We start from the raw sequence: 22,259 nt of genomic DNA, 5'->3' as shown, positions 1-22,259 counted from the left end.
TGTGGGAATGATCCTTAGGGGTAAATAAAAAAAAAACTTTAGTATAATGCTGTACTATTCGTGCAATAGATATGCGTTGCATATGTGCAGATAGGTGTTTGTTTTCTTTCCAACTGTTGTTTATCCCCCACATTGAACCTCTAGTGTCCTTTTTTTCTGTTCTTTTCCTCTGTTTTAAATGTCCTTTTCAAAGTGCAACAAGGCTTTTACATTTTAAGATGTCGGGAGATTGTCCAGGTCTGGCAAAACAGTATTGTTAAAAGTGGATCTAATTGTCAAGGGAAACGCCATTGTGAAAGTTGGCGATTAGCTTCACCAAGGGAGACCACACCGGCATGGTACAAGGCTTGTCTGTTTATCTCGCATGCTGTTGACAGTTAACAGCTGCTCACACGAAGAAATGTTAATGCTGGAGAGGAGAGCGACGGTTACGCCCAATGAGAGGGAGCTTTTTGAAAGAATGCTGTCCTGCAAAAAAATGGAAGAGAATGCTTGAGATCGGCAGAGAGTGGGTCTCTGAGTGTGCCAGAGCTGTGATAATTTAATACCTTGAGGAAAGAGGGCTTTAAGGAGAATGACAGTTGAGCTTTTACGCTGGATTGTGCCAAAGAGCTATCGATACGCCAAACTCTGCTCCAGGACACCTGCACGGCTTTGGCACCTGCAGGTTTGAAAGCTACCTCGTGACATAGTTTGAATTTCCTTGGAATATATTCTTGTCGTTTGAATGGGTCTCAAGATGAGAATTGTTAAATCTGTGGCTGCAACAATTGGTGTCATCGGAGTGGGACCTGACCCAGACTCGTCTGTCACTGCAACAATTGGTGTCGGCTTGAGTGGGATTGGAACCTCGTACCTCCAGGTGACATTGCGGAGCTACGCGTTTGGATATTACTTTTTCGTTTTTTTATGTTTTTTAAAAAATAACCAAACCATCCCAATGTTGAGCCAGGACTTATAGAACGGGGGTGGGGGGAGTGGGGTGGGCAGTTGTCATCTCCTCAACCCGGTAGCCCCATAGATACCCGAAAACCCCCAGAAGCAGCATGGCAGTGATGCCACAGCTAGACATGAGCTGGGAATTAGCAGCCATGATTGCCATGTGCAACAAAATGTTGGTTCATCAGGATAAAAATGAAGGCTGGTCTGGCTAGATAGGGGGGGCTGAGCTGCCGGACAAAAATGGATGCTGGCAAAGCTGAAATGAAAACCGGCCGCATTGAGCTGACGCACAAAATTGATGTCAGTGGGGAGGTAGAAAATAAGGAACTGGAGATATGACAGATCATGGAGACAGAGATAGAGTGGGTTAAACCAGGAATTGAAACTATACGGGAGTCGGATGAATGTAAAATGAAATGGGATAGAGTTGGAGCAGGTGAAAACAGAGACCGGAGTAAATAAAAATAATGTCGGGACCAGCGTGGTTCAAGGGTTAATAGCTCGGGCCAGGGGTTTAAGAGGGAAATTCAAACAGGCTCTGGAGGATGTGTTTGAAGAATATGCAGGGCATGCGTGGCTTCACGGGTGCAAGAATCCATGACGCAGGAGTCGACAGGCAGGCCATTTCTGAGGTGGGTCAGCGGGCATTACCCCCAACAATAGGTGCATGGACACAGTTGGTAATGGTGTGAACGGGGAGCAGGTCTAGTTACAAGGTCTGGACGGGGTCTCTACCCAGGGTGGTGTATTGAGCCTGTGTGTACGCGGTGTACGAGTGCCACGCAAGAGCTGCCAGACCAGTGTCCAAGTCACGGCGGCACGGGTCCGTGCGGTGAAGAATGCACGTCCGTTATGCAAACCGTTTGCCTTGACGCACGGTGAGCTGCCGCTCCATGAGGTCGAGACCATTCAGCCTGTGCGTACTGGCCCGGCGTGGGGGATGGTGCATGTGCATGGCTAGTGAGTTACATGCGTGCAGCGCCTGTGAGCAAGACTTGCAACATGGCCAAAGAGGAAGGAGAAGCAACGTGAACGGTGGAGTCGCCAGTGACAGACTGGTTCGCGGTGAGGTTATAGCGGCTCCCCCAGGGATTTGTGAACACAGCTCCAGCTCAGGGTGAGCCGAGTGGGCCAGGGTGGTCGTAGGGATGCCGCATAATTGAGCGTGTGTGCAGTCTCCCTGAGATTAGATACAACGGGTTTTAAATGCTCCCTTCGGGCTGTGAGGAAAGTCCAGAGAGTTAAAAGCCACTGATTGGGCACCTTTGAATGGCTCTTGTAAGTCTTGGAGGAAAGTAGGGGGCAAATTGGGGTGAAAGAAGGATCCTCCATGAGCCTTTCAGGAAAGGAGGGGTAGAACACAGGTAAATTGGCGTAGGAGGCAGGGTACTTGGACGTGACTCGAGGGGAGGGGTACTGTGTGAGTCCCGAATGGAGGCTGTAGCAGGCCAGGGGTGGAGTGGGCATGGAGGTGCAACAGTCCAAGTCGGCATGGAGGTCACGTTTGCTGGGTTTCTGAGGAGAATCCACGTGGCCCAGTGGGAATGTAAAGAGACTGAAGCAGGAATGCTGATGGGGGTGGATGAGGTGATTGATGTGTTTTTGTCAAATTTTTGAAATTAAATTCAATTATAATTATTAATTTATTTAAGTAATTGGAGGATAGAATGGATGGTGTAAAGTGGGGTACGTGTGAATTGGAGGAAGAAGAAGCACACCTACCCCTCCCTCCCCCATGGAGAAAATCCAGCTTTTGTTCGTGGTAGGTGGATAGTGGGATTCAACTGTTTTTGAATGTGGATGCCATTCTGATGCTGCAGCTGGAAGCAGTAGAGTTTATATTTTGTAAAGGTGCAATGGTCTTTGGAGGGCTAGGAGTGTGGTTCGATCTGGGTGTAGGCATTTGTCGGGAAGGACACTAGGTTGTGCCGGGCCCCGAACGCAACCAAAAAACCTGGAGGAGCGGGTGTGGTCCGGGTATCACATGAAAGGGTTTATAATGGTGAGGGGGGTTGTACTGTATGGCAAGTGGGTTTAGACCCCATTGCTGCTTCCCTTTCTGAGCGCAGCCTTTGGAGAGCCTGAAGGAGGTTGGTGGGGGTTGTGTTGTAGGAATGATCATAAGAGATGAACAAAACTGTTTCATATAACGATAGTTATTTCTTCGTGTTTGTTTAGATACGTGTGACATACTGTTCGATAGATGTTTGTTTTCCCTTCCCTCCTGTTTATCCCCAACCCTGAGCCTCTGGCTTTGTGTTTTTTGTTATTTTCCTCTGTTTAAATGTCCTTACAAAGTGTAAGACACCTGGAGATTGCGCAGGTCAGGCGAAACAGTATTGCAGTATTGCTCAGGTGATTATCAAAGGAACGATAGTTATTTCTTTTAGTATTTGTTCTATTCACACACTCATTTGCTCAAGGTCATCTGCCATCTGCTTGGAAATTGGCAAACATTACCGCCTGAAACAAAAAAGGTGCAAAAACAGATCCCTGCAACCACAGTCCAATCGGCCTTCTCCCAATCATCAGGAAGGTTACGGAATCCATCGCTTCAGACATAAAATCCTTCCTCTTCTCCAATGGCTTGGATTCAGATCAAGACATTCTACCCTGGATACGCTGCTTCTGCTCTCCTAACAAGGGAGATCGTCAATGCCAGACATTAAATCAGAGCCATCTCCCTCGACATATCGCTTGCTTTCGATACGGTCTGGCACCCTGTCCTGCTCACCAAACTTTCTTCTGATGGTATCCAAGGACATCTCCACTCATGACTCGCAGATTTCCTTTCCTGTCACAGCCATCTTGTGGCCCTTAATGGAGTTCCCTCATCCATTCTTCCTGTCCAGGCTGGAGTTCCTCAAGGTAGTGTTTTGGGCCCTGTTCTTTTCTGGTTTTCATAAATGATCTCTTTGACCCTGGAAAATCCTCTTTATCTCTTTGCTGATGACTCCACCCTCTGCCGTACCATCTATCATCCTTCAGACCAGTAAGCAGCAGTCTCTTCACTCTCTGCAGATCTGGATAAAACAACAAGCTGGTCCCAGACGTGGAACATGTCTTTCAATCCTGACAAATCTCACATTCTCACTTTGCCTCTCCGAAAGGACCGTCTGGAAAATCCCCTCATCCATTTTCTCAACAATCCTCCTCTTGAAGAACTTTCATTCAAGCTTCTGGGTCTCACTATCTGTCATTATCTTTCCTGGGAAAGCCACATTTCCAAGCTGGCCTCCAAAGCCAGTTGCCGACTGGGCATCCTCCGTCGTGTAAAGCCCTTCCTTGGCACACCTGAGCTCCTGACTACATACAAAGCCTTTGTCCTCAGCCTGATGGAATACTGCTCTCTCCTCTGGGCAGGTTCTCCCTCCTCTCACCTTTCTCGACTTCACACTGTGGAAACCAAGGCATTTCGGATCATTGGTATCTCCCGTGATGAGGCTGAGTCTTTGGATCTCTCACTCTCTCACCGCAGGCAGGTCGGTGGTCTTTCTGTCTTATACCGTCTCTTCTCTGGCATTGCACCACCCTGCTCTGTCTGAGATGTGTCCCCCCCCCCTATATTTATTTCCGCAGAGTGCTCAACGTCTGCCAGCAACCCTGTTCTGGTAAAACTACCAAAATCAAGAGTCAGTGCTCACCTTCACTCTTTCATTCCTCTTTTTTCCTGCCTTTGGAACAAACTCCCACACACACCTCAAGTCCACTCTTCCCTCCATGTCTTCAAAACAGCTGTTCACCACCATCCCTTATCTTCAGCCATCCAAAACCGCGATCTTTTCTATCCCCGCTAATCCACCCCAAACCCATCTTCAAATTCCCTGCTCTGCTTCCTGAAAGTCTCTGTCGTGTAAGGACCTGAAAGTCCCTGTAGCGTCCGTCTTGTTTACCCTGTGAACACCACCCAATCCCTCTCCCTTCCACAGATCTCCTCTTGTTTCTGTTCCACACTCTTTTTTTTTTCCTTCCCTCTCGCACCCCTCCTGTCTCCTGCTCCCCTTGTTGTACGTTCTGTGTGTTTGCTCTCATGTGAGCCTTGATGGTGTACTAAAAAAGAAAGAAAAGGAAATGGCATTGTGAAAGCCGGAATTTCGCTTCAACACAGCAGGCCACATCGCAGAGAGACGTTTATGCCAAAGGGTGACAGTTACGTCCATTGAGGGGCAGTTTTTTGAAAGAACGGCTGTCGTGCAAAAAGGAAGAATGCCTGAGATCGGCAGAGAGATTCTCTGAGTGTACAGAGCTCAGTGATCTAGAGCTGTGAACTTTTAATCCCCAGAGCAAAGACTGCTTTGAGGAGAGCGCAGTTACGTAGCTTTGAGCAGCTTTTATACCAGAGAGTTGCTGACGTGCCAGATTCTGCTGCAGGACTTCTGTGCGGCTTTGACACCTCTGGGTTTGGAAGTGACCTCTCAACATTGTTTTTTTATTTTGTCAACTGTACTGTATTCTTGTTGTGTGAATGAACGGGCCCCAAGATGAGAATCGTTAAGACATCTGTATCACTTGGTTTGTTTGAAGGCAGTGTGATTCGGTTGGGGTTAATGGGCTTTTATTTCCAATTCATTCATATTTGTTTATTGATTACATACTGGTGTTCCACCACAATAAAATCATGTGCCGCTATTACTTGAAGCAGCACAGATCGGCAGGTGTCAGGGCTTTGGGCTGGGTGTTCGACAGTGGCCTGGGTGGCCCAGTGCAATTGGAATGATCCCAAGTATATAACCACAAGAATCGCAAGGAAATTAGGCACAGGTGGAAGCCGCACCAGGTGGAAGAATCGCCCATTCATGCCCGCACCACATCAACACCACACCAATTTACCAACACAAGATCTAATAAGAAAACGCCACTTTTTTTTTTTTAAATGAAGTGTTTTTGTGTGTTTTTAAATTTATTTATTTATTCCCCCTCCTCTTCAGGGGAGGGGCATGGGCTTGGGTTAAAAAAAAGCACCCACATCAACCACTCACAACCCTTTGATGAGGCCCCACAGACAACACTCCATACACATGCATACAATCACTCATCCATGCCCAAGTTACCGAAAAGTCCTGCCAACATCTCTATACTCTTCTATCTCCAATACTTCAGGTACCTATCTAATTCCAATTTGAACTTATCCACTGTTTTTGCTGCCACTGCCTTTCCAGGGAGACTTTTCCATTCATTAACTACTCTTTGAGTGAAGGGCCCCTGCCTTACAACCGTCTTAGCTCTCCTCTTCTTTCCTCTTAGGCTATGGCCCATGGTCCTATCACTGTCTACTCTGCTGAATAATTATTCTGCACTTATGTCTCTACCCTTCATTATCTTAAACATCTCTCTTATCTACTCATAACCGCCTCCTCTCTGGTGTATAAAGCCCAGACTCCTTCAGTCACTCCTCATAGCTGAGTCAAGCTAGGCCCGGAATCTATCTAGTAGCCCTGCGCGGAACCCTCTCTATTGCAGCTATGTCCTTCCTGAGTTGTGGTGACCAAAACTGCACACAATATTCCAGATGTTGCCTCACTAAATTCTTATGCAATATTAACACCACCTCTTTTGATTTGTAGAATTGATCCCCCTCTGAATACAACCTAAAACCCTATTTACTTTACCGATGGCTGCCTGACACCATGCTGCCTGCTTACCTCCCATATCTATTACCACCCCCAGATCCTTTTCCTGTGTGATGTGCTCTAAAATTGCCCCTTGCATCATGTAATCTCTCTTTTCATTATTCTTACACTTGTTCAGGTTAAATTGCATCTGCCAATTTATGCAAGTATTAATACTGTTGCGGACCCGGGGTCGGGGGCGACGAAGACCACGAAGGGTGTTCCCACCAGACTCTCCGCGGTGGCTGGTCGCTAATCAACCGTGAACGCCAATAACTCGACCACGTGACTTGGTGTCCTCCGTCTGATACCGTTTACCTAAAGGTCACGCGATTTAATTATTGGGGGACACACTCTCGGTACGCACTTGCTCAAACGGGATCATCTTATCAGAGTAAGCTGAGTGTAACTGCCAAGAACGTACTGGCCAGAAAACAGATCATTGGGGAATAACGCCCTGGCTTGACGAGAGTGCGAACCATACTGGACCAATGAAGGAAAAGACAAAAATGAGCTGGGAACATTTCTATGCAAGCATTTATTTACAATGGTGAGGAAAGGTATGTGGCACAGTGATTTGGATTTATTGGTATGTAAAGCCTGGTGTTGGCTTAGGTTAGGGTGGCGCCTTGGGACCCTAGGATCCTGAGTTCAATCCCTGTTTGGCCGCTGAATTAATACACCAGGAGGTTGACTCAGGCTGTCATCCGAGGAGGTCGGCAAAATGAGTACCAGTGCACTGGTAAGGGGGACACTGCATCAGCGGCATAGCTACGTCCCAACCAGTGATGCAACCAGCAGCCACAGGCTGCACTCGATAGAGAGAGATTGGTATGTACAGCAGGGAAAGCAAGGAATTTGTGGAGTTCGACAAAAGGCAAGCAATCTTACAAAAGGAAAAATAAACACAAACGCAGATACAGACACTCAAAAAAGACACACAGCAGACTTATCCCGTTATAACTTCCACAATCTTAACTTAAACTAGGACAGGCACCATCTCGCACGCACGCACGCACGCACGCACGCACGCACGCACGCACGCACGCACGCACGCACGCACGCACGCACGCACGCACGCACGCACGCACACACACACACACACACACACACACACACACACACACACACACAGATGTAGCCAAGAGAGCAGATGAGGATAAACTGTCTCCAAATACCTGGATAAAAGGATAAAAGGTCATCTGAGGATAAAATAGTCCACAAAAACCATTTTAATGATGTCCTCGGTCACGTGATTCGGCAGCCACATTGTTCAAAAAAAACGAAGAAAAAAAAAACCTTCAAAATTATATTTCTCTGAAATGGCTGAACAGATTGAGGTGAAATTTTACACATATGACCGACTATCCATGAGGAACAAAAGGTTCACACATATGATGTCATTTGTCACATAGTTTGGCAGCCATATTGGATTTACCCTAAAACGTATAAAAAATCTTCTTTTCCAGAATTGCGAGACAGATCAAGGAGAAACTTCATCTAAATAAATTTTCCCCAAGGCATGCGTGTTCAAGGTTGTTAAAGAATAATTAAGTCTCATGGTTAGGCAGCCATATTGGATTTAAGAAAAATATGAAATAATGTTTTCTCTGGAACCGCTTAATCAATCAACATGAAACTTCACAATTGTGATCTCATACGGATGAGGAATACATGTTTTAATTTCAACTTGATCGAATACATGGTCTGGAAGCCGGAATTATTTATTTATTTTGATTAAATAAGGCTTACTTGGCTGTGCCTGGATGGGTTTGATGGAAGAGGAGTAGCAGCTGAAATGTGAATCCTATGCAGGTTCCTCCTGATGACTTCATCTTTGCTTTTTGCTTGTTCGGGTTCCTTCTGATTACTCAAATGCAGAACTGTACCTATTTGGTCTTCCATTTGATTTGAATTGAATTAATTTTAATCCCTTTCTGAATTCAACTGAATAATAAAGAAACGTCATGGGTTAGGGACCAGGGTCAGGGTCAGGTGTCCAATCAAAGTGGGGTTGCATAAACACAGGATGTCTTGGTACCTGGTCATCACTGCCAGCAGTTATGAAGTGGCAGTTCCAATTATGTCTCTTTATTAATTACGTAACACCAGTACACAAACGCCACACAACACACCACACAAAAGCTCTGGCGAGGGTCTGCAATCTCTGATTGCTCTTTTTCTTGTTTTTCCAAGTCTTCCTCTACTATGTCCTTCATCCTTGCTGTTGATTTCCCATCTCCTCCCCCCCCCCCCACTCTGCTATTCCTTTCCCACCCCCCCCTCTCTCTGCTCTCCCCTCCCCCCTGCTGTTCCTTTTGTTCTGTTGCATCTTTATCCGCTCGGTGTTCCAGCTCTTCCACGAGCCTTGACTGTATACAAAAATAAAAAGAGCATCATTCTAGTCTGGGATGTCGACCGACAGACCAAACCGCGCTGAGTCATACCAAATGCTGTACTTTAAAAATGTTACCTGTTGCTTCCTTGCTTTATGCTCAGCATTTAAAAAGGATATACCAAGGACAAACAACCATAGGTTAGCAACTGCTGTGCAGGCTTGATGGGCTGAGTGGCTTCTTTCTGCATTGAAGTTCCCTTCATAACACAATCAGCATCACAGTTGGGATGTCCTCATTGGTGGGGAGAAGGGCGGAGCTTCGACTGCTTTCGCTTTGAAGTGATGCTCCATCGGGAATCAAACCAATTGCATTTTTATATTTGGTATGCATAATGGAAATTGATATACAAAGGGTCCATGGTCTCTGACGGACTGCACCATATCTAATGAGTGGTTGCACTATCCTGTTACTACCTTGAACGAGGAAAATTGAGGCCATTGGGCCCATCATTTCCATGTTTCACTGCTTGGTTAATTTTTTCTGCAGCTGTAAACAACAATATTCTTGATGTTTTATTAAAGTCTGAATAACCCGATCTTGATTGAGTGACCCAACTTGTATGACATAAAAATGTGGCTTTTTATTCAAGTTAAGAATATTTTTGGAGAAAGTAAAAGTCATTGTCATTGTAATTTGTCAATTTTGGCAAGAAATTTATCCATAATTACGAATCAGAGTTCAAACCCTTTTCCAAGTGTTCAAACGCTTGTTTGTTAACCAAGGCAAGGGAGGCTTAAGCATAGGAGATGAATGTGTCCTGTAAAATCAATTCAGCATTGATGTAGTTCAGCATGTGTTAAAATGGGATTCCTCATTACTAAATGGACATCGTACCATTTTGGGTGATGATGTCAAGCTTTTAACAATTTAAATGGAAGTAAAATAATTGAAATTACAAAGAAATGAAAAGTTGGTAGTTAAATTAAGCATCCAGATGGGGCTGAGAACCCCCAATAATTTATCATTTTATACTGACGTTTCCATTTGACAATAAACGCTCGTGTTACAAACAATGAAGACGTTACATGGAATACAGAACTTTCAAAATGACGTAACCTGCCCCAGAATACTGTGTGCATATGTCGAAACCCCTGGAAACAGTGATATTCAGGGCACCCAAAAATATATTGTACTGCATGAAAGAATTGTTCCCGAAAATGGATCACAAATCTTTGAAAGGAAGATTGCTTGGAGAAGTACTTGAGAGAAAGGGCTATGCCTTTGCACAATGATAGAGTTGGGTAACTCTATATCGGCTTATTGAAAGGGCAGCTGCCCGTACTGCAAACTCCTGACCATGTGGGCCGATCCAAGGAACAAAACTCATCCCAGAACTACAGTATATGGAGTCCAATGCCCTGGAAATGCTGAAGGAGCTAAACCTGTACTTGCTATACTATAGAAGATGATGGGGCCAAATGTTAATGGTGTGCTAAGTCTGGTTGGTGACTGTGTGACCAGAGCATTTGTTCTGCGTGGCTGAATCCACATCAAGCAGAGGACACCCCTTGAAGCTGTTCAAGGTAAGGAACCACCTCAAAGTGAGGAGCAAGTTCTTCAGCTATCACTCGGTGGAAGACTGAAATAATCTCCCGCGGTGGGTCTTTGAAGCTCGTAGAGTGGAGAAATTAGATATTGAATTGAATTGGATAGACATTGGGGAGAGGTTCCGTCTTCCCAAAGTCCTCATGCATGCACACTCAATGTAGAACTGAGTTATAGATTTAAAATACTGGGAAGCCACAAGATCTAGTCTACATATCTCGTACCTTAACGATTATGATGATCATGATGATGATGATGAAATTGTCGAGAAATGGTACTTTGGCTCCAAGGAACAGAATAAATGCCTAATTTTATCAGTTTGGCAAACGTTTCAACTCTGCTGTGTGCGTGCATTTATTTTAAATCTGGCGTATGGTCAAGCCTGTACTTCAATCGTATGCAGTACAAACACAATAGCAGACATCGATGTACTGTACTTCTATGTGATGTATAAAGGTGTCGGTTGAAAGTTGACTCTCATCTGTGGGATTTGAACCTGGGTTCATTGTATCATGAGCCAGCAGTGTATATGTGAACACAGAGACCAATCTCAAACTTTCGCTGTGTTGCTCATGCAATTGTTGGGTCCTGCCCCAGCTTTTAAGAGATTTTTTTTGTCACATATCCTTGATGGCTTATGATTCTAGAGCCAGCTGCACATTTATTTACTTGAAGGTTGTGATTAATTTTGCTAAACAAATGTTTACTATTCTAAAATGTCAATTGTGTGTTTGGTTAGTTTTTCTCATTTTTGAGTCTTGTATGCTCTGCTAAAATTGCTTGGTCTGTTTGTTGGGTGAAATCAAGGGGCTTTTTTTATTTGTAGATCAAATGCGTGTTCTTGTACTGTCTTGATATCCAGGTCGATGAGATGTCTTTCCCTCCTCCGAACCTGGTATGTCCTTCCATGCCACCAATGCATCCATTGCCTCCAATGCATCCATTGCCGCTTCCACCTGGGGTGCCAGGCCGATTGCCACTCGGAATGCCACCCCCACCTTTCCCTGGCTTCCCACCACCTGGGCTTCCTCCACCAGGTTAGTCACTTGACCCAAATGTTTGTCTGTACAGTGTTCTTATTATTTGTGAATTGTGAAGCTTGTTCATTTACCAATCTAAGACTTGTACTTTCTTGATATGCTTATCTCCATGCAAATTGTCTTTCGTATGTGTAATGGTTCTCATTAAATGTTTTTAATTTTAATTGTACATCACTCCATGGAAATTATTGTTAATTTTGTTTGGTGTAACTTTGCTTAAACACATCCAAATACAGCTTGAAACTAAAGTGTGCAGGGTGAGGTGTTCTATAAAGTCTTGAGAAAAAGGATGTGGGAAGGGTCTTTTCAACTCTTGCTTTGTATTTCCAAGCACCATCTATATTAGCTTTGTTGGTGAATTTTCAATAACAGGTGTGGGTGGTGGCAAAAATGATGCACCAAACATATTTTGGACGAAGTTAGCTCTGTCTTTGCATCACTAGGTACTGCCATTTTTTGCCTGAATCTCGCTGTTATGCCACCCTCAGAGCGTGTGGCAAATTGGATTTGTCAAGACGTTGACGCACTCTCTTTACACTTATTTAACATGTTAAATTAGCTCTTCATGCCTGTTGTTTGTGTCCTTTTATGAGGTCCCTAGAAATAGTGTTTCCTGTTTGGAATGATTTTCAATTTTGTTTGACTGCCAGACAGATTGAAGCAATTACAAATCGAGAGCCAAAGTGCTACTAAACTGCAGCATTGTGTTCTGATTCGTGTTCTACATTGTGAAAAATTAAAAAAAGATTGATCCAAGGCCAGGAAAAGATGAGGACGACGACTACGACCGCGGACGGCTTCGCAATCCGTCCTTTATAGGCCCTGCAGTGCAGGGCAGGCCCCTGCCCCAAAGCGATGTGTCGTCACCGCAATCGGGCACTCCCCTTGGGCCACGGCCGGAAGTGGCCTCATTCTACATCCGGCCAGACACCACCGAGATGTGGAACTGCCTCGCTCCAAACTCCGCTATAGTAATATCCTTGCAGCGAACTCCCAGGCCATGCTCTAGCGACTGTCCGAGGGCACTGTCGGCCCCGCATGCCCGCTCGGGTACCCCCGGTGCGCTGCGGTTGGCGCTGATCAATGTGCTTGCTTCGTCCGGACACCATGCGGCCCGAGCGATCCGGGCCGTACATCACGCCTCTGCTTGGTGGGGGCTGCATTGAGGCGGGGGTGCGGAAGGATGTCTGCTGTCCGCAGGAGACATTGGTGGCCACGGTGGCATGTGAAAATTGACGGTAAGACGCCGTTGAGAACCAGCGCGCAGACCCGAACAAAGAGGTGCGCTATTCGTGCCCCGTACTGTGTGATGGATTGGATATAATTATTCGGGTTGAAAAGAGTACGCCGCGTGCGTCCTGTATGGCGTTGGGATGTAACGTATGGTTCTACTATTCCTTTTGATACTGTATTTTGCAACCGACAATTTTTTCCATCGTCTAGGTTATGCTTCCTTTGGCCTCCGCGAGGATGTATTGTTATCGTGGAGGATGTTACTGTGATTTTCAGAAGTGGCCATCTGGGTGCGGTGCCTGCTTCGATTTATTTCAAGAATAAGAGGAAAAGAGTTGGAATGAAGCTATAGATATAATCAGACCGAACTATAAGATCCACGCAGCGCACTTTGTCCCATTTGACCCATTAGACATGAGGGAAAGGTCTAACTGCACGTATATTAATGAAATATCTGTCTGGGGACCACTGTATGATGGATGGCATTGCCTGAGACTCGAAGAGGCATGTGGTTTTCAGAGCCGCAACAACATCTATATATATATATATATATATATATATATATATATATATATATATATATATATATATATATATATATATATGTATGTATATAATGTTACGAATCTGGAACCCATCGTACACAACAGCCAGAGTCCTTATAGGTCAGTTATATTGGTAAGTATGTGTTTCTAGTTAGGGTCCCGTCCCTTGTTTAATGGGTAATTAAGTGTACGTGTGCTGCGAAGTTGTTTTATAGTCAGGTCTTTAAATCTTTAGATCCGACAAACCAACAACTCCTCCACTGAACTAGCGCTTTACAGCGCGTTCCCATTCACAGCTCCTCCACTAAACTCGTGCTTTACAGCGCATTCCGATTCACGACTCCTCCACTGAACTGGGGCTTTACAGCGCGATCCGATTCACGACTCCTCCACTGAACTAGCGTTTACAGCGTGTTCCGATTCATGACTCTTCCACTGAACTAGTGCTTTACCAGGCTCTCCTTGCTGTCCAATCAGGAGCGAACAGTGCGTCGACAGACCTGATCCCTGTCCAACCAAGCGCGCACAGAGCGTCCGACACCGAGGCTCCGCCCCACTCGGAGCAGATAAAAGACCAGGCTCCCTTTGGAGGGTTCTTCTTGTTCGGTTTGAGTTCGTGTTGGCGTCGGAGCCTGGTTGTGTGTCGGAGCCTGAGGAGGATCACTTGCTTCGTCTGCCTCGCTGCCGCCTCGCTTGTTTTTGCCGATCGTGCTGGTGTCTACCGTTCCACTCCTGGTGCTTTCGTTCTTGACGCCACGTTGAAGCTGTGTGTTTGAGTCCCGCTACTGAGCCAGATCGTCGAAGACCGCACAAGGCGGACAGGTCCAAGCACAGGCTCTGGTCTCCAGCTCAACTGAACTCGACCTGGAAGCCTTCAATAAAGACCTGACGGGGTCCGTTTCTTTTGGGTGTGTGTCTGTGTGTGGGCCCCGTCTCATAAGTAGAATTGATAAGTGCTTTTGCTCACTGTATATTGCCTGCCTGATATTCGGGTAACTCTGCCCTTAAGTGCTTCGCGCCCCGATAATTTCTTGTAATAAATTTCCTAATTGTTGAATGTCCCTGCTCGTTCCCTGTCATTTCTTTTCTTGGCTTAGCACGGTGCCTGTTGAAAAATAGCGAGGCAGTAAATTATCATTTGGACCGACGGGCCTTGGTAACCATCCGCTCGGATTACACACGGTTCAGGGCACGGTAACGGCTCGTCCTGCTTGAGGTCTTTCTAGGGTGTGAATTCTCCGGGAGCTTTGCCGCGTGGGTAATTAGGTATATTGAAGTTTGGCAATTAATCCTACCCCACGCGGTCAAATTATTGGTGATTTATGGTCCTGAAAGGGACCCATGCCTTTCGGACTTATCCGAAGGTCACGACCTAAATTCCGGTGTGTTTGGTGTAGCCGACTCTACTGCTCCCTCTTGCGGTCATGCTCGCCACCGATACCCGGCCCCACAACAATATGTATATATATATATATATATATTGTTGCGAATTCGCGCCTGCCGGCATGCTGACGACCACGTCACTCGAATCGCGACCGCGTCGCCCACCGGATAGACAATTCAGTTGTGACCCTCCGGGAACTATCGCCCGGAGCCAGTCACGGGTGGGCCTTTCGACTTCACCACAATCGTGCCAATCGGCCACCCGCGTAGGATAGGGTTGTTCGCCAAACTTGACCTACCTAAGTACCCACGCGGATGGTAAACCGGGCGATCGTACCTCGCGCAGGTCGACTCCGGACACGAGCCGCTTGGGCGGCCCGTTCTGTACTATCGGGATAACTGAGCGGTGTTATCGTCGACCTCGACGGTTCAGATTATTTACCGGGCGTTTTGCACCCTCTACGAACCCTTTATGTGAAGCAGGATGGAGGGTCAATAAAGAAAAGACGAAGCGAAACGGGAAAACAGTTCACACAATGCACATTTATTTCCCGGCACACGGAAAGCACATATATACAGCCATACAGTCAAAATGCACATATAGCAACCAAAACAAAAGCAACAACGACGCAGAGTTACTACCGACTACGCGCACACACGGCAACCCTTATATAGTTCTACTTTACAGATGGCGCCAACACACATTTACACAAAAGCAAAAGAAAGAAGCCACCCTCATAGACAAGGGGGGCAGACGGGCCTGTAGGCCAATATGTGCGCGTGACCTGGAGGAGCGGCCAGGTCCGCGAGACCCGGGGGGGGGGGAGTCCTACCCGCGTCCTCGTGACGCGTTGGCGGGCGAGCCGCAGATGTGGCCGTGCGGCTGTGTCCCGACTCCGTGCTCCTTGGCGGGTTTCGTTGGCACGACGTTTGGAGTGGGGTGGGAATGGGGCCCCCTTTTGCACTCTCTCAGGGGGGAAAGGGGAATTGTTGATGCCCTGGGGGAGGGAGATGGCTGGCTGGCTTGGGTTCCGCGACGAGCGATCCCACACCGCGACCTCGTCGCCGACCGCCGTCCTTCTCGCCTCGGACCTGAGCTCCTTTGCCTCTTCCCGCAACTCTTCTCAGCCAACTCCAGAACCCAACTCTCTCGATGACACTCTCTTCCCCCGGCTCTCTTCCACTCTCCAACCAAAACTGCCTCACTCTGCCACGATTCGCCTTGCGCTCGCCGTTTTATAGGCTGGCAGGAGCAGCTCATATGCAAATATTCGGATCAGGATGACCTCGGGGGCGGAGCCACACTCGCCCATTGGTCGGAGGAAACGGGGGGCGTGAACCTCCCCTGATCCTAGAATTTGCATATATCGATTTCACACGGACGTGCCTGGAGGCGGGGTCAAGCCGCCCCGCGCTTGCTAATTGGACGGAGGAGAAGTGAGCATGTAGCGTTCTTGATCCGAATTTTCCCTCGGGAAGGCTGCTATTTGCGCTCGCGGCTCGGTGCGCTCGGCACCAATCGCCGAACGGGCCCGAGACAGCCCGACGTTCAGTGTTCACAGGTGGTGCGGGAATGGACGTAGAAGGAGAGAGGTGAAGGTGGTGGAGGGTTTTCGGTGGTGGTTGATGGTTATGGTGCCGTTGGGAATGGCGGTGATGCGATGTTTGCGGGATTGAGTTGTGAAGGTAAAGGTCGTGGCTGTTGGCGTTGTTGTTGTCTGAGGGTTGGAGCGTGGTTGTAGTTGGTGACTATGGCTGGCGTGGTGGTTAAGGTGGTTGTTGTGTGATGGTGGTTGAGATGTGGTTGGTTCAAAATAAAGATAGAACAGAAAAAGCCTAACTCAAAGGATCGCAGCCCGAATGAATCACATAAATTCCCTCTATACAACGGGTTTGGGCTAACTACACATGTTCTTAGAGATATCTCACCTACGGGCCCTGAATGGTGGTTTGCGAATTTCCACAGCTGAAACAATATATATTATTTCTGTTAACGTCTGCGTGTAATTTGACGTATCTTCTCCAAAACTGCCAGACGGATTGTTGCCACTTTCGGCATATGGGTGCTCTGTGGTCTAATGAACAGCATGGGCTATGTGAGATCGTGCCAGACGGACACGTTTGGGAATTTTGGGCGATTTTCTAATTTTTACGTTCGTTTGCATGGTGACGTGTGACGTCACCGCTGAGAGGCGTAATTCCATCATGACATCATCGGTCATTCGCTGACGTCATTACATCTGTCGTCAACAGACCGTTTACCACCGAGAGGTGTAATGCCACTCCTAGAAAGCAGCGTCTGCAATGTAAAACCCTCTTCTGCACATGCTCACAACCTCAGAAGGTGAATTTGACACAAAAAATGTAACAAGAAACATTGTATTTAAAGTAAAGATTTATTTTTAAAAATATTATTTCTGTTAACGTCTGCACGTAATTTGACGTTTCTCAACCGCCATCATTACCTGTGTTGTGTCTTGCGCTTGTGATCTTCAAATTAAAGCGTCCAGCAGTGTTCGATCGTCGGATGTGCGCCAAAAAATGCCGTTCATTGAAATTTGCATTCTGATTCTCGGTCACCTTCCACTGCGACTGTTCAGTCTCGGGCTAGGCCTCTATCATGTTAAACTTGCCCCATCAGACGCCAACCTTCCAGTCACACTGCAGAGGATGCAATTTCCAGTCAGTCTCGCATACTCGATGACCATAAACAAATCCCAGGGCCAAACATTTGACAAACTCGGAATATACCTCCCAGCCCGTGTTCTCCCATGGCTAACGATATGTTGCATTTTCACGTGCACGAGGTTACTCCTATATATCTATCAAAGTGTACAATAATTCCTCACAATGACGATTCAGCAACAAGACACTCACCCAAAATGTCATCCACATTGAGGTCCTTTAGAAAACTAAGGAAAGGTAACCATAGTGCATCACATCCCGAATGACACCCTCCCCAGCTTCCCATAACATCAACTATAATGCCTCATCCACCTTTTGCCACCCATTCAACTCCGTGCGAAGCATGGGTATATTAATGCTAGTATATATATATATATATATATATATGTATATATGTATATGTATGTATATGTATGTATATGTATATATATATATATATATATATATGTATATATGTATATGTATGTATATGTATATATATATATATATATATATATATATATATATATATATATGTATGTATATATATATATATATATATTATATATATGTATTGTTACGGCTGTGGAAATTCGCAATACACCATAAAGGGTCCTGAGATCAGTTATGACGATAAGTAATTGTGTAGTTAGATTTCCCCACCGTTGTTTAGAGGAATTTCCGTGTTCACCGGGCTGCGATCCTTTGAGATAGCCGTTTTTCTTTTCTCTATCGTTATTTTGGACCAATCATACCCCAACAACCAAATCACCACCACCAACATCATTCCCAAACAACTACAACTCAAACACCACCACCTTCGCCTCTTTACCTCCACAACTCCATCCCGCAAACATCCCTTCACTGCCATTCTCGGGCGACGCCCGCCAACAACCAAACTCCCACCACCTCCGCCTTTCTACCACACGTCGTGCCATGGGTTGTGAATGCGTTCCTTTCACCTCAGAAATCGGATCAGGAATGCTTCACGCCCCCTTTTCATCCACCCAATGACTAAGCATCGGGTAGTATATCCCCGCCTCCGAACCTGCTGTGATCCAGAAATTTACATATACGCCCCTCCCCGGGGCTATATAAGCGCGAGCTTGCGGAAGGTGAAAGATGCGCAGTACATCGGCAGAAAACCAAGTGGGCGCAGCGGAGTGGCAGCAGCAGTGTCGGCAGTCAGGCGGGAAGTCAAGCTGCGCAGTACGTCGGCAGAAAACCAAGTGGGTGCAGCGGAGTGGCAGCAGCAGTGTCGGCAGTCAGGCAGGAAGGAAAGGCGCAGTACGTCGGCAGAGAACCAAGTGGGAGCAGTGGAGTGGCAGCGGCGGAGTGTCGGGAGAAGTCAAGTCTGCAGTGTCGGCGGGGCAGTCGAGTCGGGAGACGGAGCTCGAAGCCGACGGGAAAGGCAGATGGGGAGCGCCGGAAAGAGCTCGCCGACCATGCCAGGGGCACGAAGCCAGGCGCAGCTACGCTGACATTGCGGCTTGCCCACCATCGCGCCACAAGGGCATGGGTAGGACCCTTCGGTCTCGTGGACCGAGCCGCTCATCCAGGTTCCACGCGCATTAGGCCCACGGGCCCAGTCCGACTCCCTTGCCTTTGAGGTGGTCTTTCCTTTGCTTTTGTGTGAATGCGTGTTGTGGCGCCATGTCTTATAAAGTAGAAACTGTTTAAGTGTATGTAAATAAACATTGCTTTATTCGGTTGTAACTTTTGCTTGTAAATTGCATTCTACTGTATGGCTGTGAATACATGCTTGCCTTGTCTGAGTGTGGAATAAATGTACTTGTCGAACTGTTTCCCATTTCGTTGCGTCCTTTCCTTTGTTTGAAAGTTCCATCTTGAATGACGGAAGGAATTGGTAGAAGGGTGTAAGCACCCGGTAAATAATCACGTCCGTCGGGGCCGGCGATAACACCGCTCACTTATCACTGAAGCACGGAACGGACCGCTTAAGCGGTTCATGTCCTAGGCCGGCCAGCGGTGAGGTACGATCGCCCGGTTAACTACCCGCACAGGTACTTAGGTAGGTCGAGTTTGGCGAACAACCCTATCCTGCGCGGGTGGCCGATTGGCACGATTGTGGTGGGGTCGAAAGGCCCACCCGTGACTAGCTCCTGGCGATAGTTCCAAGGAGGGTCACGACTGAATTGTCCGTTCCGGTGGGCGACGCGGTCGCGATTTGAGTTACGTGACCGATCGCACGCCGGGCGGGCCGGAATTCGTAACAATATACAGTGGGGAGAACAAGTATTTGATACACTGCCGATTTTGCAGGTTTTCCCACTTCCAAAGCATGTAGAGGTCTGTAATTTTTATCATAGGTACACTTCAGCTGTGAAAGACGGAATCTAAAATAAAAATCCTGAAAATCACATTGTATGATTTTAAAATAATTAATTTGCATTTTATTGCATGAAATAAATATTTGATACATCAGAAAAACAGAACTTAATATTTGGTACAGAAACCTTTGTTTGCAATTACAGAGATCAGATGTTTCCTGTAGTTCTTAACCAGGTTTGCACAGACTGCAGCAGGGATTTTGGCCCACTCCACCACACAGATCTTCTCCAGATCCTTCAGGTTTTGGGGCTGTCTCTGGGCAACACAGACTTTCAGCTCCCTCCAAAGACTTTCTATTGGATTCAGGTCTGGAGACTGGCTCGGCCACTCGAGGACCTTGAGATGCTTCTTACGGAGCCACTCCTTAGTTGCCCTGGCTGTGTGTTTCGGGTCGTTGTCATGCTGGAAGACCCAGCCACGCCCCATCTTCAATGCTCCTGTTGAGGGAAGGAGGTTGTTGGCCAAGATCTCGCGATACATGGCCCCATCCATCCTCCCCTCAATACGGTGCAGTCGTCCTGTCCCCTTTGCAGAAAAGCATCCCCAAAGAATGATGTTTCCACCTCCATGCTTCACGGTAGGGATTGTGTCTTGGGGTTGTACTCATCCTTCTTCTTCCTCCAAACACGGCGAGTGGAGTTTAAACCAAAAAGCTCTATTTTGGTCTCATCAGACCACATGACCTTCTCCCATTCCTCCTCTGGATCATCCAGATGGTCATTGGCAAACTTCAGATGGGCCTGGACATGCGCTGGCTTGAGCAGAGGGACTTTGCGTGCGCTGCAGGATTTTAATCCATGACGGTGTAGTGTTACTTGTGGTTTTCTTTGATACTGTGGTCCCAGCTCTCTTCAGGTCATTGACCAGGTCCTGCCGTGTAGTTTTGGGCTGATCCCTCACATTTCTCATGATCATTGAGGCTCCACGAGGTGAGATCTTGCATGGAGCCCCAGACCAAGGGAGATTGACTGTTATCTTGAACTTCTTCCATTTTCTAATAATTACGCCAACAGTTGTTGCCTTCTCACCAAGCTGCTTGCCTATTGTCCTGTAACCCATCCCAGCCTTGTGCAAGTCTACAATTTTGTCCCTGATGTCCTTGGACAGCTCTCTGGTCTTGCCCATTGTGGAGAGGTTGGAGTCTGATTGATTGAGTGTGGACAGCTGTCTTTTATGCAGATAACGAGTTCAAACAGGTGCAGTTAATACAGGTAATGAGTGGAGAATGGGAGGGCTTCTTAAAGACAAAACTAACAGGTCTGTGAGAGCTGGAATTCTTACTGGTTGGTTGGTGATCAAATACTTAAGGCCCAGTCACACATTGACGTTTTAGCCAGCTAATGCCGATTTTGTGAAAATTTGTCTAAAACGCTGATACACGTTGAATACGTTATGGATAAGTTTTGATAACATTGAGAGCACGCTGAAAAACACTACCATACGTCGTTGTACGCTGGGTTTAAACGTTGTACTTTTCGGTTGTCCTCAAATTTTCCATGCTTGAAATTTTAAGACATGCCAGCGTATGACTCACACGTTCCGCATAACGCTGGCCATTAGTTGTAGGTACGTCATGCGATCGTTGACACACGTCGACACATTTTACTTGTGAGTTACTCATAAGTCGAAACACGTCGAGGTAATGTTTAGCGTACCCGAAACTTATTTCTAACCTACGAGTTACGTGTTGTACTCACGTTACGCGATCGGTGACACACATCGACACACGTTACTTGTAAGGTGCTCATAAGTCTAAACACATCAAGGTAATGGTTAGCGTCAGTGTTCCAGACTCCCTGCTTTTTTTTTTTTTTAAGTTTTTTTTTTTTTTTTCTTCCTTCCTTCGGTATGATGGTGATTTTTACATTTCGATTTCTAGTGCGGTTATAATATATTATAATTAATAGGCTGCCGCTCAACGATTTAAATCGTAACCACACTGCACACTGAACACCGTCATACCAAAGAAAAAAAAAACCCGGGAGTCTGGAACACTGACGCTAACCATTACTTTGACGTGTTTCGACTTATGAGCACCTTACAAGAAACGTGTGTCGATGTGTGTCAACGATCGCATATCGTGCATACAACTTATTACCATCGCATGCGGAGCGTGTGTCATACGGCAAGTACGTCGTAAAATTTTCAACATGTTTTAAATTACAAGACGTACTCCATTTAATACGACGTATGATCGCGTACTTTAGCGTTCTATTCACGCATACCAAACTTACCCATACCGTATTCGACGTACGCCAGCGTTTTAGACGCATTTTTCAGAGGTCGGCATACGCTGGCAAGATCGCCAAGGTGTGACTGCGATGTTGACACTTCCATTTCTGCGGCGGTTATGATTTGAATCGTTGTGCGGGCAGCATTTTCATAACCTACGCCACGTCATCGTTGCGATGCGTGCAGCGCGCTATGCATAAGTTAGACTATCGTTGGGCATAGGCTGTGAAGGCCGACAACAGGTTCAGCATTCGTTGGTATAAGTTAACTATAACGCAACGAAACGTTCTGTGTCCGTTACTAATACGTTATGCA

The 22,259-nt window shown here is 46.6% G+C and overlaps 1 protein-coding gene across 1 annotated transcript in view; it reads left to right on the top strand.

Moving 5' to 3' along the window:
* Window positions 1–22,259, top strand: part of LOC147020486 (RNA-binding protein 25-like) — a 146,633-nt gene that overhangs the window by 2,528 nt on the left and 121,846 nt on the right. The window contains exon 2 of the mRNA XM_085895857.1: window positions 11,358–11,532. Coding sequence (XP_085751983.1) covers window positions 11,367–11,532 — 166 coding nt within the window. The 5' untranslated portion in view covers window positions 11,358–11,366. The remainder of the gene's footprint in view (window positions 1–11,357; window positions 11,533–22,259) is intronic.

Source organism: Eptatretus burgeri, chromosome 9 (genome assembly GCF_056783735.1).
Source record: "Eptatretus burgeri isolate ZD-2024b chromosome 9, Ebu_testis_v1, whole genome shotgun sequence".
NCBI classification, from domain to species: domain Eukaryota; kingdom Metazoa; phylum Chordata; class Myxini; order Myxiniformes; family Myxinidae; genus Eptatretus; species Eptatretus burgeri.
The sequence above is the reverse complement of the archived record's forward strand: the minus strand, read 5'-3'. Positions and strand labels throughout refer to the sequence as shown.